This window comes from Rhinopithecus roxellana, chromosome 2 (genome assembly GCF_007565055.1).
Source record: "Rhinopithecus roxellana isolate Shanxi Qingling chromosome 2, ASM756505v1, whole genome shotgun sequence".
Taxonomy (NCBI): domain Eukaryota; kingdom Metazoa; phylum Chordata; class Mammalia; order Primates; family Cercopithecidae; genus Rhinopithecus; species Rhinopithecus roxellana.
Window position 1 is genome coordinate 182,981,771 of NC_044550.1, and position 20,147 is coordinate 183,001,917.

The following is a 20,147-nucleotide window of genomic DNA, read 5'->3' on the forward strand; positions in this document are numbered from 1 at the left end:
CCAGACCGTCTCAAAAAATAAAAATTAAAAAAATTTTAAAAAAAGAAGTTGTTTTGTGCTTGGCCTCCAACACCATAAGTAAGACACTGATTGAATATTGACATCTGCTGAATGGTGTTTTTTGTCAAGAAAATTGGCAAAGGACTATCTTGTCAAATGTTTTATTTTTTTGAAGAAATTTCAGGCTTTAAGTCTTTAACCCTTATAAATTATTTCATTATAAATTTCATTTGAAATATGTTATAGCAAGAACATATCTGACCATGTGGGGGAGACATAGGACTTATATATTTAATCATTTTACTTTGGAAAGTTTTGATATATGTAAAAGCTCAAAATACAAATCAAAACCAAAAGAACAAACTTTACTCAGAAGTTTTAACATACACTGTCACCATAATATTTTATTCTTATGTAGTTATTCCTGTTAAGAGGCTACCACTTTGTGAGTAAGCTTTATCGATCTTGGAGCTGGTACAGCTGTGTATTTCTACAGAGGTGCCCAATGGTTAGCAAGAATTTTCTTGATTTTGCTTCTTTCGCCAGAAGAAATTGTTTTGAATATAAAACCAAGGAGCTAATAAGATAGCTTAACTATTTTAGTGATTTCATATCCCTTTTAGTTGTTCTGTTGTTCTGAAATCGAGGCCCAAAGGTCAATCCTAAGAGTTCTAAATGGTCGCATGTTTCTACCATATTTCAAGTAAAATAAGTAATACTTTCTACCAGAATCTCAAACTGCTATTAGGATCAAATGGCCTTTTGAGACCATGTGTAAATCTCTTTTCCAGAACTTCTTATAATGATTTGGGGGTGGAACGAGAAGTCTGAAAAGTTTCCTTAATTTTTTTTTAATTGATTGATTTTTTTATGTGACTCCATATTTTGATTGTACCATTTTTTTTGCCTATAAGCTCTTCCCATTTATCAGTAGGCAAATTACCATAAGGTTAATGTATTCCTTTGCTCACATTTTTCTCAGAATATCTCTCCCATTTCCTCCTCCACACAAAAGTATATTCTGGCCCCAATGAAACCCAGGTTATGAACAGGACTCTGCAAGGCCAAAGTGCTCACACTTAGAAATGGGAGACCTTTGGTTGGACTCGTTCTGTAACTCAGAGAAAATAGGTCATACTTCCAAGAGGGGCCTCTGAACAGGGGTGATGAGGGAAAGGGGTTAGGGGAAAAAGAGAGTTCAAGGTCAAATAAGGTCCTCTCCTCTTAAGACCTATAGCCTGACATACACAGAAAGAAAATGTTTTCTTATTTTGAGATATGGGTTTAAAAAAAACGTAAATCACACATGAAGAGAAATTAATATTTAAGGTGAAACCCATTAACATAATGCACAGACATTTATAACATAATTAGATGATGACCTAGCTTATACGAAGTATTCAGCCACATTATACCATATAATAGACCTGCACATATCAAGCATGTATGAGTCATTTCACAATTTGGGAAGTGGAGATAGTATTACAGCTCATTGTTGGTAATTTTAGTCCTCTATTGGCTTTGCCAACTGACTCTCTTTTTTTTGTTTCAAACTTTAGAGAAAGGATTTTTCAATTTTTGGGGAGTTATGTAGCAGGTTTCTTTCTTAGCAATACAGTATTACCCAATAATACACTGTAATTTTAAGTGATTCTGTTACATAAATGCCACAATTGACAGTTCTTTGCATTTATTCTTTGGGAATGGATCAGTGTTTCTGTGTTGCACATCTGCAGGGATGCTACTCTATGCACTGGTTCTGTCATCAGAGAGGCACAGGATATGTCTTTATTTCATAACGTATACCCAGGATGACTAAAACTACGCACAAGTTAACATTTTTATGATTGGATTTGGATTATCTGAAATCCAAATCTTGTAACCTGGAATCAATAAAATTTTAAAGTAATAAAAAAATGTGTACACATGCAGTATGAAATGTTTTAGAAGTGTTACTTTAGATGTTATCAAGTGTTTTATGAGTATTGCTTTGGTATTTTTTAGACCAAGTGCTGCCAATTCAATGAAATTACATTTTATGAGTGTTACTAAGTATCCTTCAAACATAAAGTACTGTCAATTAAATAAAATTAAGTGTGAGAGCCATGAATTATTCATAAGAAATTTGGCATACTTTACCCAAATTTGTGCATTCAGATAACAAATAATCTGAGAATATTCAATGATAAATATGAAACTATTTTATTCAAACTGAATTTTTTTTTTTTTTTTTTTTTTTTTTTTGAGACGGAGTCTCGCTCTGTCACCCAGGCTGGAGTGCAGTGGCGTGATCTCAGCTCACAGCAAACTCCGCCTCCTGGGTTCATGCCATTCTCCTGCCTAAGTAGCTAGGACTACAGGTGCCCACCACTGCACCTGGCTAATTTTTTTTGTATTTTTAGTAGATACAGGGTTTCACCGTGTTAGCCAGGATGGTCTCGATCTCAAACTGGAGAATTTTTTTTTTTTTTTTTTTTTTTTTTTTTTTTGAGACGGAGTCTCGCTCTGTCGCCCAGGCTGGAGTGCAGTGGCCGGATCTCAGCTCACTGCAAGCTCCGCCTCCCGGGTTTACGCCATTCTCCTGCCTCAGCCTCCCGAGTAGCTGGGACTACAAGCGCCCGCCACCTCGCCCGGCTAGTTTTTTATATTTTTTAGTAGAGACGGGGTTTCACCGGGTTAGCCAGGATGGTCTCGATCTCCTGACCTTGTGATCCGCCCGTCTCGGCCTCCCAAAGTGCTGGGATTACAGGCTTGAGCCACCGCGCCCGGCCAGGAGAATTTTTTTAAATCAATATGGTATTTTGATTTTTCTTTGGAGAATACCTTTGTAAGATTTGTTTTGTTTTTATAAGTGTTTAGTATTTATTTTGATTTCACATTTTAACATAATGTAGGGAATACCCTCTGAGAAAGTCAGAAATACCATAAAATAAAAATACAGGTGCCCCTTTGCATCCTAAAAATTTAACCACAGCGTTAAATAAATTATCTTTGCCCATTCTAAAAACAGATATATGTTCCCACTTGGAGAAAAAAAATACCCTCTGTGGTCTGAAGACTTCTGGTGGAAATATTAAGATAATGATCATCACAAGGACTTTGTAGATAAAGAACTATTTATTTTAGTGAATTCATTCTAATGTTCATATTTTTAACGCAAAAGCCTGTGTGGATCACTCCCATAGGTGTCAGATTGCACTTAAATCTTTTTACATTCATTAAAAATTTTCATTTTTTCCTCCTTTCATTTTATGTTTAGATGCATGTGTTGGTTTATTTTCTTTTTATTTTTGCAGATGAGCCATGTCTGGGAGACAAGTCCATATTCTGTCAAATGGAAGTGTTGGCACGATACTGCTCCATACCAGGTTATAACAAGTTATGTTGTGAGTCCTGCAGCAAGCGCAGTAGCACCCTGCCACCACCATACCTTCTAGAAGCTGCTGAAACTCATGATGATGTCGTCTCTAACCCTAGTGACCTCCCTAGATCTCTAGTGATGCCTACATCTTTGGTTCCTTATCATTCAGAGACCCCTGCAAAGAAGACATCTTTGAGTAGCATCTCTTTGGTGGGAGGTCCAAATGCATATGCTGCTTTCAGGTCAAACGGTAAACCTGATGGTGCTAATTTACCCCAGAGGAGTGCTCAGCAAGCAAGAAGTAAGACTGTGAGACTGGTCGCCGCACCATCCTCCCCACCCACCAAGAGGGGCCACCTCAGTTCAGCTTCACAAATGGCTGCTGCTTCCTTCTTTGCAGCCAGTGATTCAATAGGTGCTTCTTCTCAGGCAAGAACCTCACAGAAAGATGGAAAGATTATTGACAACAGACGTCCGACAAGATCATCCACCTTAGAAAGATGAGAAAGTGAACCAAAAAGGCTAGAAACTAGAGGAAAACCTGGACAACCTCTCTCTTCCCATGGTGCATATGCTTGTTTAAAGTGGAAATCTCTATAGATCGTCAGCTCATTTTATCTGTAATTGGAAGAACAGAAAGTGCTGGCTCACTTTCTAGTTGCTTTCATCCTCTTTTGTTCTGCATTGACTCATTTACCAGAATTCATTGGAAGAAAGCACCAAAGATTATTAAAGAAAAAAAATATGTTGCTAAGTTTGTGTTGGTCGCTCTCTGAAGCAGAAAAGGGACTGGAACCAATTGTGCATATCAGCTGTCTTTTTGTTTGTTTTAGAAAAGTTACAGTAAAAATAAAAAAGAGATACCAATGGTTTACACTTTAACAAGAAATTTTGGATATGGAACAAAGAATTCTTAGACTTGTATTCCTATTTATCTATATTAGAAATATTGTATGAGCAAATTTGCAGCTGTTGTGTAAATACTGTATATTGCAAAAATCAGTATTATTTTAAGAGATGTGTTCTCAAATGATTGTTTACTATATTACATTTCTGGATGTTCTAGGTGCCTGTCATTGAATATTGCCTTGTTTGACATTCTACAGGTTAATTTTCAAAGCAGAGTATTACAAAAGAAAGTTACAATTACAGCTACTGACAATATAAAGGGTTTTGTTGAATCAACAATGTGATACATAAATTATAGAAAAAGAAAAAAATCACAAAAGCTATAGATATACACATATCAGGTTACCTATTGCCTTCCATACTTATAATTTAAAGGATTGGTGTCTTAATACACTTACGGTCACAGGGATCAACGAATAGTAAATGAACTCGTGCAAGATAAAACTGAAACCCTCTTTCTGGGACCTCAGTAGGCACCGTTGAGGTGTCTTTTGTTTTTGTGTGCGTGTGTTTCTTTTTTAATTTTCACATTGTTGACAGATACAAACAGTTATACTCAAGGTACTGTAATAATCACAAAGGAAAAAGTTTTGGGATAACTTATTTGTATGTTGGTAGCTGAGAAAAGTATCATCAGTCTAGAATTGACATTTGAGTATAGTAGAGCTTTGGAGCTTTGAAGGCAGGTTCAAGAAAGCATATGTCAATTGTTGAGATATTTATTTTCCATATGGTTCCTGTTCAAATGTTCACAACCACAATGCATCTGACTGCAATAATGTGCTAATAATTTATGTCAGTGGTCACCTTGCTCACAGCAAAGCCAGAAATGCTCTCTCCAGGGAGTAGATGTAAAGTACTTGTACATAGAATTCAGAACCGAAGATATTTATTAAAAGTTGATTTTTTTTTCTTGATAGTATTTTTATGTACTAAATATTTACACTAATATCAATTACATGTTTTGGTAAACTAGAGAGACATAATTAGAGATGCATGCTTTGTTCTGTGCATAGAGGAGACATTTAAGCAAACTACTATAGCAAACTCAAAAGCTAAAACTGAACTAATTTGATGTTATGCAAACATCTTGCATTTTTAGTAGTCGATATTAAATTGATGACTTGTTTCCCTTCAAGGAAACATTAAATTGTATGGACTCAGCTAGCTGTTCAATGAAATTGTGAATTAGAAACATTTTTAAAAGTTTTTGAAAGAGATAAATGCGTCATGAATTATACGTAAATGAGAGGAGATAGTGTTATCAGCATAATGATTTTGAGGTCAGTACCTGAACTGCGTAAAAATATATTAGCAAACTAAAATGTAGATAAATTAAACTCTCAAAGCACAGAATGTGCAAGAACTTTTGCATTTTAATCATTGTAAACTAACAACTTAAACTATTGACTCTATACCTCTAAAGAATTGCTGCTACTTTGTGCAAGAATTTTGAAGGTCAAATTAGGCAAATTTCAGATAGTAAAACAATCCCTGAGCCTTAAGTCTTTTTTTATTTTTCCTAAAAATTCCCATAGGATAAAATTCTCTCTAGTTTACTTGCGTGTGCATACATCTCATCCACGGGGGAAGATAAGGATGGTCACACAAACAGTTTCCATAAGGATGTACATATTCATTATAATTCTGACCTTTGGGCTTTCTTTTCTACCAAGCTAAAAATTCCTTTTTATCAAAGTGTACACTACTGATGCTGTTTGTTGTATTGAGAGCACGTAGCAATAAAAATGTTAACAAAACATAGATCTGGCTCTATCTAGATTTTATCATTAGATTCATCATGGGGTAATGGAAACGTGTATTTCCTCTTGCACAGTGAAATGGCATCAAATTTATTTACTACTTGTAGTTGTTTGAAAGACTCAAGTGACTGTCTCCTGTTTTCACATCATGGTATATTACAATGATTTTTTTAAAAAACAAAAACAAAATAAGAGGTGCCTTTTTGGTTAAATCTGTCTCATAGAACTATGAAGAAGATGAGTAAAGATGGTGAACACGCTAGTATTTCAGAGAAAGAAATGGTTACCTTCTGTTTTTAAAATCTGCAACTTCTGAGTGATTTTTAAATAAAAGCTTTCATTAATTTTGAACCTTCTTTACCTGAGAATTGGTGGAAACACATTACTCAAGACTCAGGAGTCTGGGGAGGCAGGAACCATCACAGTGCACGGCCTTTTGGTATGGAATAAACAAATGGTGCTAAAATTACAAATCTGCACAAAAAACAAGTCTTTCAGATGAGATATTTGGAGACTTACAAGAAGATGCTCACTCCCACTAGTAGTTCAAGGTAAAAACAAACTTCTCATGGTGGAAGATACAGAGCCAGTAGGTCTGCTTTCTATTCCTGAAACAAAATGACAAGATTTCTAAACTTCTCAAGAAGTTATGATACTCTGGTTAAGAGTATGAGCAGTAAAATCAGACTGCTGGTTTACCTCCTGGTTCTAAAGTCAACCAATGGTGACTTGGAGGAGTTACTTAATGTGACTAAGCCTCACTTGTTTTATATGTAAAATGAAGATGATAACACTTCATACATCATAAAGCTGTTTGAGCAAACAAAAATTGAGAATCCTGGAAAAACAATAAACACAGTACCTCATGGGATAGACATTAAGTGTTGGGTAAAAGATTGCCATTGTTATTTTCTCCAGAATATCTATTTTTTAAACATTTATCTTGTGATTCGTGATCAACAAACTGCAAAGGATTCAATTTGAATATTTTAAACCAAGGAAACGATTTCCACAAAGTCCCTTCTGCCCAAAGTATCCCATGTCCCCAAAAGAATGTGGAACACAAGAATAGAAGCAGAGAGTTGCATGAACTATGTATATAATGCAATAGGTTTTTCATAATAGGCACAACCTGGCAAATGACTCCAAAGATTAAGGCAACTGTGTTTTCTATGGTGGCATCCTGTACTACAAGATATTTTGTCCTCAGACTTGCTGCCACCAAGTCAGTCCTCTTCTCTTGATTACAGACTTTCTCTGGGACCTATAGAAGGGGCTCTGGGTCTTATATGCCAAGGGAAGAAGGGCTCATGTATACCCTTTAGTCGTAATTGAACTATATACATTTTGTCCCTGGACAAACAAAAAAAAAATCTATTTTGTATTCATTAGTACCTAGAACTGTGCCCTGCTCTTTGTACAGACTTTGCAACTATATTATCTACTACAATCTGTAAAATCTCTGCTGCTGAAAACAGATTTTTCAGAATTATGACTGTGTATCCCTTCTGTTTTTAGACTTTTTCTGTCTCTGTTAACTTATTTGACAGAAACAGGAACTAGCTAGTGTTGAACTGGAAAGGATCTTTAGATATTATCTAGCCTAGCACTCTTCCTTTTCCAGGAATAGGATTAGGACCCAAAGGTGATGTCTCCAAAATCTCATTTGTGAATTTGGATAGAACTGGGATTAGAGGAGAGATTAGTACTCCAACTTTCAGTTCATTTTTTCTCCCATAGCTAGGACCCATCTATTCTATAAAAATAAGGGACTCCGATGAAAAGAAAGTCAATTATCCCAAGATGAACAAGTGTCTATGTGATCATCCTAAAGAAGAGAGCCAAAGTGTGCATTTTGACAGATAAAATGTGAAGGTCTAAGACTGAAGTACTTTGCACTTCCAAACGAACCTGCTGCAACCACCATATTACCAAGAAATGTGTTCAGCTACATGCTAGGGACATCTTCATTTGTTTATATTGGCAACAGGAATGAGTTGTATTTCTATAGCCTTTCAGAAGACCTGTCCAAAATATTCTGGTTTTGTGTGGAGGGGGGCATTGCAACCCTTATTTTTACATCTCAGATGTTGCATAGTGTGTGGAGATAGCAACATAGCATCTAGTGGAATGCTTTACTTAATTCCGCAACATTCCTAACATGGAGATTCACTTGTCAGAAGCAGCAGCCACTCTGATTCCATCTGCTTTTGCTCTGGGTTTTCATGACCATTAGAAATGATCTTGAATGATGTGAGTGATCTGGATAAATAGTCTCTTTAGCCATATAGCCAAGTGCATTGTTTTCTTTCCTTTATATTTGTTCTGACTTGAATCTTTAGTGTTTTTCTTACATACATTTATTAAATTTACAAGCAGACCCAGGTCTGCATCATCATACAAGGAAGGATCAAACTTTTGCTTGAATCTGTTTGTGCTTCATGACCCACTTTCTGATCTCCTTTCTTCACCACCAAACTTTTCAAGGGACTGGCTTACATTCTCTGCCTCTCCTCTTTCCCGCCCTTACCAGCATTCACTCTGGGGCCCACTGCAGCCTGTATTCTACCCCAAGCACACAACAGAAGAACCACTCTCAAAAGTCAGTCCTAATTGCTCCTTCTCACTTGAAGAATTCATGGATTCGACAAAATTTTATTGTGCTCTGATTGTGTGCCAGGCAGCATTCCAGGTGCTTACAATACAGTAGTGAGAAAATAATGAAAATTCCTGCTGTCCTATAGAGGGTACATTGTAGTAGAAAAAAACACAGCAAACAATAATCATCGTGCGTGGCTTTGATATCAAGTACATTAAAACGTGATTAAGAAGAGCAAAGTGCAGTACTGAGTGGGAGAGTATTGGCAGACTCATTTAGAGGGTGAAAAACTTGAAGGAAGTAAGAAAATTATTTCTACAATCTCTGGTGAAGAACATTCCAGGAAAAATCAGCATCCAGTGCAAAGGCCCTAAAGTGCAGTATGTCTGGTAAGTGCAAGGAACAGCAACAAGGACAGTGAAGTGGATATAAGTGTTTGATGGGGTCACTAGGAGAAGATAAAAGAGAAGTAAGAGGTGAGAAATCACACACAATCTCTTGGGTTAGTATAAAAACTCTGGCCTTTATTTTTCCCAGATTCTCTCCAGCATTACATGGCCTTGGTGAAAAGAACCCAGGATTTTGTCTCATGCAACTTGGATTTAAATCCTGTCTTCCATTCACGAACCCGTAGGACTTGTCTCTTTAGTACATAGTTCCCTCATCTACAAAGTTGAATGAAAATATTATCTGACAGACTTCTAGTGTGAATCAAATGAGCTCATGTCCCTAAAACTGTATTTTTAAGGATATTGTTACAGTTGATTTTATTATAAATGTTTATATTATAGACTTTGCCATTGTACAGTCTGGTATTATATAATTTATATGTCAGATGGGACTTTGTAGGATATCCAGGGAAAACACCCTCATTCTCGGTCCCATTGGCTGGCTCCTCCATCTTTCATGACCTCTTATAAAGTTAATTCCAAATCTCCATGAGTAAGCCTTCACATCTATACCAAACCACAAACACATTCCCCTGTGTCTGCTGAACTTCTTACCTCTGCTGTCACAACGTACTTCAGCATTTCTAAAAACCAAGTGATTACTACCTTTCCAAGAAACCTAGGTCTTAGTCCTGTGTTCTGTGTTGCTCATTAAGCTCAGCCTTGCCAAGAACCAGCCATACTTTTTCACTATCATTCTTTTCTTTGTCTTTTACTCTACGTATATAATCAGCTCCCTTGTTCTGTTTATTTCACTTCTAAAATGACTCTTGTCTCTGTGCCCTCTTTTTTCTCCCTGTTATCTCTCCCTAGTTCACATTAGGCTTTGTCTGGAACTCTCATAATTGACTTGTGAATGTCTCCGTCTCTTTGGGGTCTTCTCCAATGTTATACTCACCCCGCCCTCAGATTTTCTTGTGTGTGTGTCACTATCCTATTCAAGCCATGCCATGCCAAACCAAATAGTATCTATGCTTTCTCTTTTTCATATTTCGTGGAGTTCACTCCACTTTTTATACTCCTAGTTCACAAATCCCATCCCAGATATTTCTATTTTTTTATTCTTGTTGTTCCACATAAAACTAACCCTAGCCTCTTAAGTCCCTATAAAATGAATTCCTTTCTCCTCTGCTATCTTTGTGAATTTGCTTTTAGAGAAGGAAAGGACCATTTCTCAATCTTTGTATACCCAAAGTCTTGCACTCTTAGTAGATATTTGTTGAATAAGTGAACAAATAATTTCTTACCCATTCATTATAATAGACTCAACTTTCTTTCATCTCTTATCATTTTCACTTACTTTTCCATGTGGTGTTTTCTTCTTACAAGAAGAAAGTAGATTTGCCTGACCAAGAACAACTAGCTTGTCAACTCCAGTTCAGGTTATTATTTCCAAGAGGCAAGTTATTAATAAAATAGTTAAGAAATCTAGTTCACATATTTACATGGAAGTTTACAACCCTTATTTTGATCACATTATTAGACTTCTTAAACTACTAGATGAAAAAGAAAAGAATCTATACTGTTGTAGTCACTTATACATATCGAGAGTCAGGGTGATTGGAAGAGACACGATTTAAAGTTTATATCGTAGCCTGGCAGAAATTTCCAAATGCAGTGAGAAAGTGTGGTGATCTTATCTAGTCTCCTGTTTTTAAATACCATCTATTGGCTGAAAACTCCCAAAAGTATTTCTCTACCCCATATGTTCTCTTGAATTCCAGACTCATATTTATAACTACTTACTTGACATTTCCAGTTGGATGACTAGTAGAAATTTATAGCCTAAAAAGTCCAAATTTGGACTCCTATTTTTCCACTTTACTGGCCTGGCCCCCAACCCACCTCATCCAGAATTTTTATTCCTTCCAGCATCTCATATCAAACCATGGAATTACCCATGAATCTTTGTATTAGTTTTCCATTGTTGCTATTACAAATTACCATAAACTTAATGGCTGAAACAACACAAATATCTTACAGCTCTGTAGGTCTGATACAGGTCCCACTGGGATAAAATTAAAGTGTTAGCAGGGCTGAATTCTCTTCTGGAAGCTCCAGTGGATAATTCATTTCCTTGCCTTTACTGAGTTCTAGCAGCTGCCTATATTCCTTGGCTTGTGGTCCCTTCTTGTTTTAGCACAATTTCTACTTGAATCATCTGACTAAATGTCAATGCACTATATCTCTTCTTAACTACATAGGTACCTAAAGAAAAGACTTATGTGCATTCTCACACATCACCCATATATAACATACATCCTTTAAAGGCAGAGACATTTAATGGAAGAAATGGCACACATATTTGTCATTGTGTACAGTGAAACAATTAGACACCCAACTTTAACATTAATGGAACAAATCATGGTTGTGAATTGTATGACTGAACTGAAGCTGATGTTTCTAGCAGAACCTCTGTGAAGAACGGTCTAAAGCCCTGCCACTTTTCCATTTGAATAGGTCATTAAACAGTTATATTGTAGAACATTTACCTTCCCAAGCCAGATATGCCACATGAATATTCTCAATTGAAAAAGAAAATAAAAACTTTCCAAGGTACTCTCTTATAGTTAGCTTAGCACTTTGTTATTCAAATATATACTCATTAAATTTAACACACGCACTGCTAGAGTTTATTCCTTTGTTATTCCACAAATGTATTTTGAGCTTTAAGAATATATTGGATAATTTATAAGCGTATGAAAACATTTCAAAGTTTATAGTAATATTCTAAGCTTGTGGTGGTTCACACCTGTAATCCCCTCACTTTGGGAGGTTGTGGCAAGTTGATCACTTGAGGCCTGGAGTTCAAGACCAGCCTGACCAACATGGTAAAACCCCATTTGTACTAAAAATAGAAAAATTAACCAGGCATGGTGGTATGCACCTGCAGTCCTAGCTACTCAGGTGGCTGAGGCACAAGAATTGCTTGAACCTCAGAGGGGAGGTTGTAGAGAGCTGAGATCATGCCACTGTACTCCAGCCTAGGTGACAAAGTGAAACTTTGTTGAAAGAAAGAAAGATAGAGATAGAGAGAAAAAGAGAGAGAGAGAAAGAGACAGAGAGAGGGAGACAGAGAGAAAGAGGAAGGAAGAAATTAATTCACAATTAAGTTACTCAAAATCCGTAAGTAGCTGATCATAGCTATAATGAGCAATAATCTCTGAAAAAAAGCTTTAGAAAACCTGAGGTTCCTATTTCAACATGTCTATAAGTATTTAGGTTTTCGCTTTCTTCATCCTGGGTTCTCTGTGCTACCTACTTCCTGTTATGCTGTTTAAAATCCTAAAGTAGCTTTTGAAGTCCTCCATGATTCAGAAGACAGTGAAGGTGAATTACAGTCCGAGGAAGTCAGGCATTTCCAGAGTGAACTCTACTGCATTTTCACACGCCTCAAGGCCAAATATCTTCTAGCTATTACACCACATTTAAAAATCTAGGATTCATGCCCCAGTAGTGTGTGCTTGACATTTGTCTAGCTCTTTGTCTGAAGTGTAATACAGAGAACACCTGTATGCTCAACCTGATCCGTGCAGCTTCTCTCCACCTTCTCATCTGTCTGTGAGCTGCCTCCCCACTGAGGATACTGCTTCTCCTGGGTCTCTCAGGTGGGTGCTGGATATTATCTTCCACATGGCTTAGTATCACAGGGCCTAGAAGTAGATAGGTATCTTCCAGGACCTCATTGCTGCTGCCAGGTTATTTTAACCTCCTCCACTATAAAACGTCTGACTGTGAATATACACTCTTCACTACTCCTCTTGTTTCAGTCATCTTCACACTCCCCCCAACTGCCCTCCCAAGACACTACTATCAATTCTTGAAGAGAATAGCTTGCCATTACTCTCTTCACCAATACCCCTATAATTCTCGGTGATTTTAATATCCTCATTGGCAATTCTTTCCATATCGTGGTCTCTCCATTCCCAGAGCCCCCTACTTCAATGATCTCACCATGCATCTTACTTCAGGCCATGGTCTCTGAGAAGTAGTCTGTTCCATGCCAATTTTCTAGCTTCTGGTCACCAGCAATCCTTGGCATTCCTTGCTTGCACATGCATTACTCTAACATATGCCAGTTTTGACATAGCATTTGCCTATGTGTTTCTCTGCCTCTGTGTCTCTGTTTCTCTTCTAAGGACATCAGCCATTGGATTAAAGCCTAACCTAATCCAGTATGATCTCATTTTAACTAATTATGTCTGCAAAGATCCTATTTCCAAATAAAGTCAAATTCTTAGGTTCCAGTTGGACATTAATTATTGGAGAACATTATTCAAACTAGTTCACCACCAAATTCTTCTTCTCTTCTAGTATACTAGAGCAATTGTTCCTCCTTCTACTTGTGGTCTAGATAATACTTACTCCCACATTTTCCAGGGTGCTCTTTTATTTTTCTCTTGAATAATTAGCCTTTCCCTCTTATCTCTACTATTATCATAGAAATACATTTCAGTATCTTTCATACTAAAGATTTACTTGATCCCACATTCTCAGCAACTTCTACCATCCCTTTATTTGTCTGCTCTTCTTTATAGACAAAATTTTCAAAAGAATTGCTTATACATGTTGTCTTCATTTTCTCATTGCTCATCTCTCTTCTTTACCATAGTTTTTTCCACCCCAAACCTCTTCTGAAATTGATCATGTCAAAAAAGTCCCCAGTAACCTCCTGTATTAGTCAAGGTTCTTCAGAGAAACAGATTCATTATAAGAAATTGGCTCCACATTGATAGAGGCTGGCAAGTCTAACTACAGCCTGGTCTGACAGACTGGAAACCCAATGCTATACTTCCACTTTAACAGCAATTTGCCATAGAGCCAGTGTGGATAAGCCAATGCTGCAGATGCAGGCCAAAGGCGGTCTGCTGGAGAATCTGCTCCTACTTGAGGGAAGCTGGTCTTTTTGTTCTATCCAGGCCTTCAACTGAATGAAAGAAGCCCATTGACATTATGAAAGGCCATCTGCTTACGTCAAAGTCCACCAATTTAAATTATTCTCATCCAAAAATACTCACAGAAATACCTAGAATAATGTTTGACCAAATATCTAGATACCCCTTGGCCTACCCACGTCAGCATATAAAATTAACCGTCATGCTGCCATATTGTCAAATCGAATGAATATTTAGTTGCCCTCATATTATGCATCATGGCAGCAGCATTTTAACATAGTTCATTACTATCTGAATTATTTCTGTCTTGCTCTCTGTGAAACCACTCACCTGCTTCTCTTCTGAAACTATTAGTTGCTATTTCTTGTTTTCCTTTGCAGATTCCTCCTCTTCTGCCCAACATAACATGTAATTGTTCTTCAGGCCTACATTCTTGGATCTGTTACTGTCTCCTTCTATATTTTCCTTCTTGGTAAACTTCTTTTCTATGGCTTTAGGGATCCTCTAGAGGCAGGATGTCAGCTCCATTTTCATCTCCACTTCAGATCATTCCTCTGAGATTCATGCTCACATGTCTACAACTGCCTATCTAACATCTCTACCTGGATATCTTAGAAGAACCTCAAACTGAACATGCAAGTAGGACTTAATTTCTTCCACACCTGTCCTCCTCAGTCAACCTCCTGCCTGGCCCAATTTCTTCCATAGAAATGGTAACACTTCTACCTGGTTACTTAAGTCAGTTAAATCAAATTATTTCCTTCTCTCTCATCCTCATACCATATCTATGACATCAAAAAAGCAAAATCTCAGATGTAGCTGTTTAGCTCTACATCCACAGTTTAGTTGATGTGGCCATCAACTCTCTCACTTGGACTGTGAGTTTCACCATTTCTACTCCTGATTGTATTTAACCCATAACAAGGTAATTGTGTAAGATGTGCCCCAGCTTAAGCACATTAATGGCATTCTACTGTAGTAAGAATAAAACTCAAACTCATTACTCTAGCTCTGTGACCTGACTCCTGGCCCTTTATTCCATCTAGTTCTATTCCATTTCTTCACTTTCAATGCTTTAGCTACAATGATCTTCTTTTATTTCCTTAAGTGCAATGTCTTCCCACCATCTGTTTTTTTGTGTATCCTGCTATTACTGCTTAAAATCTTTTGCATTTTCCCCACTTGTTAGGAGAAATGCAGAGAAGAGAACAATCTGTTTTGAGCAGATTAAAATAACTTTTAGAAAGTTATTTTAAAAGATTTTAAATGAAAGAAGGAATTCACGAAGTAATAAAAAGAAAGGACAGAAGAAAAAAGAGAAAGTACTACCAGGTAAATGCAGGACATGTTGGAAGGGAAAAGGCGACACTATAGAAATTGCAAGTAGCCTCATATGCCTTGAACTTAGTGCTTGTGGATATAGTGGGTCCATTTGGGTCCATCTCTACCAGGCCCAGTTCTTCATGAAGCATATGACACTACCTCTGAATATGACAGGGCAGAATTCTACTTGGGGCTAATATGAAACACTGAGATGTTACCATATTTCTTCTGGACCTAGAGGTGAATATGGTTAGCATTCCAAGTCACCCCAGGGATCCTGGAAAGTTTCAGCTAATATTAATATAAACTTTAAATTGAATGTACCTGCAGATGGTAAACTCGATTCTATTACACAAAAGCCTCCCCTATATATTAGATGAATCCTAGGAACCCTTTTTTTAATGTGTCAAACCTGTTCCTTAGCAAACTATTTTCTTGTTAAGTTTGTGTCACTTAACTTGATTAGTAGCTTAAAGTGCCTTCTGCTTTCTAAAGCATACCTTCTATGCTCAAAGTAAAACCTACCAGTAAGTGAGAAAATATTCTTAGTTCCTAAAATAAAAACCAAATGAAACTTCCCACACCTACTTAACACTCTCTAAAACCAAGGTACATACTCTCATTTTATTGGGACAGATTATGACTTGCTGGTGCAAAGAACTGTTAAAGGTAATTCTTCTCTATTTTTAACTAAGAGACACTCCTCATACCAGCATCATGAAATTTATGAATTTGATCACATTTTTAGAGGTTTTCTATAAGATGTTAAATTTGAATTCTTGAGTTACTGACTGATGTTTATGTTTCAAATCCCTTTTTTCCATTTCAATATTCTGGCTGATGCTACATAGCCTCTTCCTATATTATTGTTCTCACCGTATTTCACAAACTCCTGTGCCCAATATCCATTCACTGGCTCAGTTCTCATTTCTTTTTTCCAGTAGGTTAAACCATAGCCTGTTGAAACTTTTTTTTAATTTTTAAGGTACACAGTAGGTGTATCTATGTATGGGGTATATGAGATACTTTGATACAGGCATACAATACATACTATCACATCAGGGTAAATGAGGGTATTCATCAGCTCAAGCATTCATTCTTTCTTTGTGTTATGAACAGTCCACTTGTACTCTTTTAGATATTTCTAAATGTGTAATAAATGATTGTTGACTTTAGTCTCCCTGTTGTGCTATCAAATACTAGATCCTATTCATTCTATCTAACTATATTTTGTACCCATTAACCATCCCTACCAGAATAGGACATTGATAACCTATGAAAGCCTAAGAAAAAAGGTGTAATAAACCCAAATGTATCACACTTAAACTATTTGCTATCAAATACTAGATCCTATTCACTCCATCTAACTATATTTTGTATGCATTAACCATACCCACCAGAATAGGACATTGATAACCTATCAAAACCTAGTAAAGTGTAATAAACCCAAATGTATCACACTTAAAAAACTATTTGCTATACCTATGATGTGTAGTTATTAACAAATGGATTACTGAATCAAACTGCTTCGATTAAAATCCTAACACTGATTTTCTCATCTACAAAATGAATTTAACAATTGTGCCTACTTCATAGCATTGCATGAAGATAAACCAGATAATATGTTTAAAAAGTTTTAGCATTATATCAGTGACTGGGTAAACAATAAATTTAGGCATTTTATTTGTTGTTATTTTACTATTATATTTTCATTTCTTGGCTGATTTTTTTCTTGTACTTTTAGCTATTTCACATCTATTTTATATTTACTTAATTTTGCCAAATAAAAAATCATAAAGAATAGAGAAGTGTTGTTATTAAGTTGAGTAATACCTATTCTAATTTTGATGTGACATAAAGCAGAAAAGAAAATATCCTTTTTTAAGAGAACAATAATATATAAAAGTCACACTGTATAAGAAGTCTTTCCTTATGTTAAGTGACATAAAGTTAACATGGAAATATTATGCTAAGGAACAAGCTTGACACATTAAAAAAAATGGGTTAAGCATACTTGTGAAAATTGGGAACTAATATTTTTCCCATTTTGATAAAAAAATTAGTAAAGATGTTTCTAATAGCTAGAAGGCATATAGTAGACAAATTGTTGAAATTAATTATGGCAACATAGGCAAATACTATTGGAACAGAATATTCAGAATCTTAGAATATCAGCCCAGCTGTGTCTGTTACATAAGTTGAGAGAAATAAGAGACAACAATTATGTTTATCTGTGACAGCATTGCAAGGATGTAAGGATATAGAATCCATGAATGATGCTTAGAGTGCCACAAAGTATTAAAGCAAATTTGTTAGCTTAGACTTTCAAAGCCTTTAAAAGAGTCAAACCTTTCCTCATCAGTAGATGATGATCAACTTCTATTCCAGTTTGAAATCTAAAATTTTATTTAAAAATATCTCAGTTTTAGCTTCAGGATGTGCTTATTTTCTGCCACATTAGTCTATTATCAATCTAATTAAACTGCATTTCAAAATTTTCTCTTGCAGTTTTCTGAGAAAATTCTATTTGTCTATTTTCTTTGCTTATTTGCTCTAAATATTTCTTTCTATCATCATCAATCTGCAAAATTGCTAAACTCGTGCTTTTTTGTGAATTCTCAACTAGAGAAGAAAGGGGTGGAGTCTCTCTCCACTTTTAAGATAATCTGGTTGTGCTTATACACACATTTAGAGATCAAAATTGAGTCCATTTAATTTAAAACAATTGTAATACATAAGCAAAGCAAGCAGAGAATGAGAATAGTTTGGGATAATTAAGAAATCTTCCTATCCCAGCACTCTGGGAGGCTGCGGTGGGCAGATCACATGAGGTCAGGAGTTTGAGACCAGCGTGGCCAACATGGTGAAACCCCATCTCTACTAAAAATTCAAAAAATAGCTGGACGTGGTGGCATGTGCCTGTAATCCTAGTGACACAGGAGGTTGAGGCAGGATAGTTGCTTGACCCCAGGAGGCAGAGGTTGCACTGAGCTGAGATCATGCCACTGTACTCAAGCCTGGGTGACAGAGCAAGACTCCATCTCAAAATAAGTAAATAAATAAATCTTCCCAAAAGACAATCATTTTGAACAGGAGGCAAAATGACTACATAAAAAGCAGACTAAAAAGTTTAATACAAAAATGTAATACAACTTTATTTATTCCTTAAACATAGGTTTCTTGCATGACACTCATGAGTCTTTAACTTAAAATGTCATCAAAATGTTGTAAAGCTAAAAAGTATACATTGTTACACAGTTTTCTAATTCAGAAGTAGTTAACTTCGATTCCATTAATGGGACTTCAGGGTATCCATGAATCTGCTAAAATTATATGCAAAATATTGTGTGTATGCAGGGATGAATAATTTATGGAGAGATATTTCATTGTATTCATCAATTTAATAAAGGTGGTATGACTTCCTAAAATATTGAAGCTACATTTTTAGAACCTATGTAACATTTTAAGTCAGTCAGAATCCATACCTGTGATCATATCTCCACACACACTAATTTGGACTTGATAATTCATTACATATGCAAATAGTGACATACATCAACAGTTTAGAAGTTTTTTCTGATCATCTGGGGTAGTTTTCTTCATAGGATATTTAGCCATTTTAAAATTTGAATACACTTCTACAAAAATTAATTTATTTCATATCTCAAAATAAACATCTAAATATGTAAGGAACCATACCAAATGACATGAACCACCAAAACGAAAAGAAAAAGTATACAAGGACTTTTACTAGTTAATTTCAATATGACATGGTTTTGATAAGCAATTACCAATGTGGATGTGCTCTTTGTCCAATTCCCTCAATAAGGAATTTCATGAAAAATTATGTCTAATTGTTGTTTCTTCCTTGCCTTCTTCTAATACTCTTGGGAATATGAGCCAGGAATTTCTGCCAAACCTCTTAATAACACCTCCACCATAAGATTGTCAGAGCAGAAGCTAAATCATGTACATTAAGCATTATATCAATAAATGCCATATGGAAGCTAAAATCTCCACACTGCCATTTAAATCCTTTAATGACTTTCTCTCATTAAAGAGAGAAGGTCATTAAAGCTCCTGGCATCTAGACCAAGCAAACATTTTAACCACTGCCTTCTGGTCCATGCATTCTGTAATGTAGGCTTCTGTGATAGTCTCATTTTCTCCTCTTTATCAGCTATGTTCTTGGCCCCTTGGATTATATTGAAACCATTTCACATGTACATATACATGTTTAAAATAAATGAAAGCAAGCCATTATTGTATATTTCATTACATGATACTACCATTCTCAGTTGAGTGCCACTATCTTGTTCTCTGTTTTCTGTTTGTTGAAGAATCTCTTTTAAATAGCCAGAGTTCCCCATTGATAATATTATATTTTATTTTAGAATCAATAGTAATATCATATGCAGAATCACATTTATTTCTAAATGTGAATATATATATACCAACAAAACATGTACATATATACAATTGCATGTGTAGCAATATAATGTTAACTTTGCAAAGAGTTGTATGATTCTTAAATAATTCATAAATATTGAAAATGTGACTGTTTGCCTTAACTTCTGACTTCACCATTTTGTTTTGGGAACTCTCTAACCTCCAAAATGTTAACTGAGTATAAAAGAGTAATTATAAAGTCCTTCCAGCAAAACTGAGTACATTAGCTTCATTTATTAACTCTTACTTATATTTCTTTAACATTTATTTAGCTGTTCACAAAGCACAGCATGTTATAAATTTAAAATCCAGAAGAGATGAAAAGCAATGTTAGAGTGAATTTTTTTTTTTTTTTTTTTTTTTTTTTTTTGAGACGGAGTCTTGCTCTGTCGCCCAGGC

At 35.8% G+C, this 20,147-nt stretch overlaps 1 protein-coding gene across 1 annotated transcript in view; it reads left to right on the forward strand.

Annotated features, from left to right (window-relative positions):
• The window catches only part of ADAMTS3 (ADAM metallopeptidase with thrombospondin type 1 motif 3), a 292,144-nt gene extending 286,110 nt beyond the window's left edge, over positions 1 to 6,034 (forward strand). Inside the window, exon 22 of the mRNA XM_030917550.1 lies at positions 3,297 to 6,034. Within this exon, the coding sequence (XP_030773410.1) occupies positions 3,297 to 3,865 (569 nt within the window). The 3' untranslated portion in view covers positions 3,866 to 6,034. The remainder of the gene's footprint in view (positions 1 to 3,296) is intronic.
• Positions 6,035 to 20,147: the final 14,113 nt, after the last annotated feature.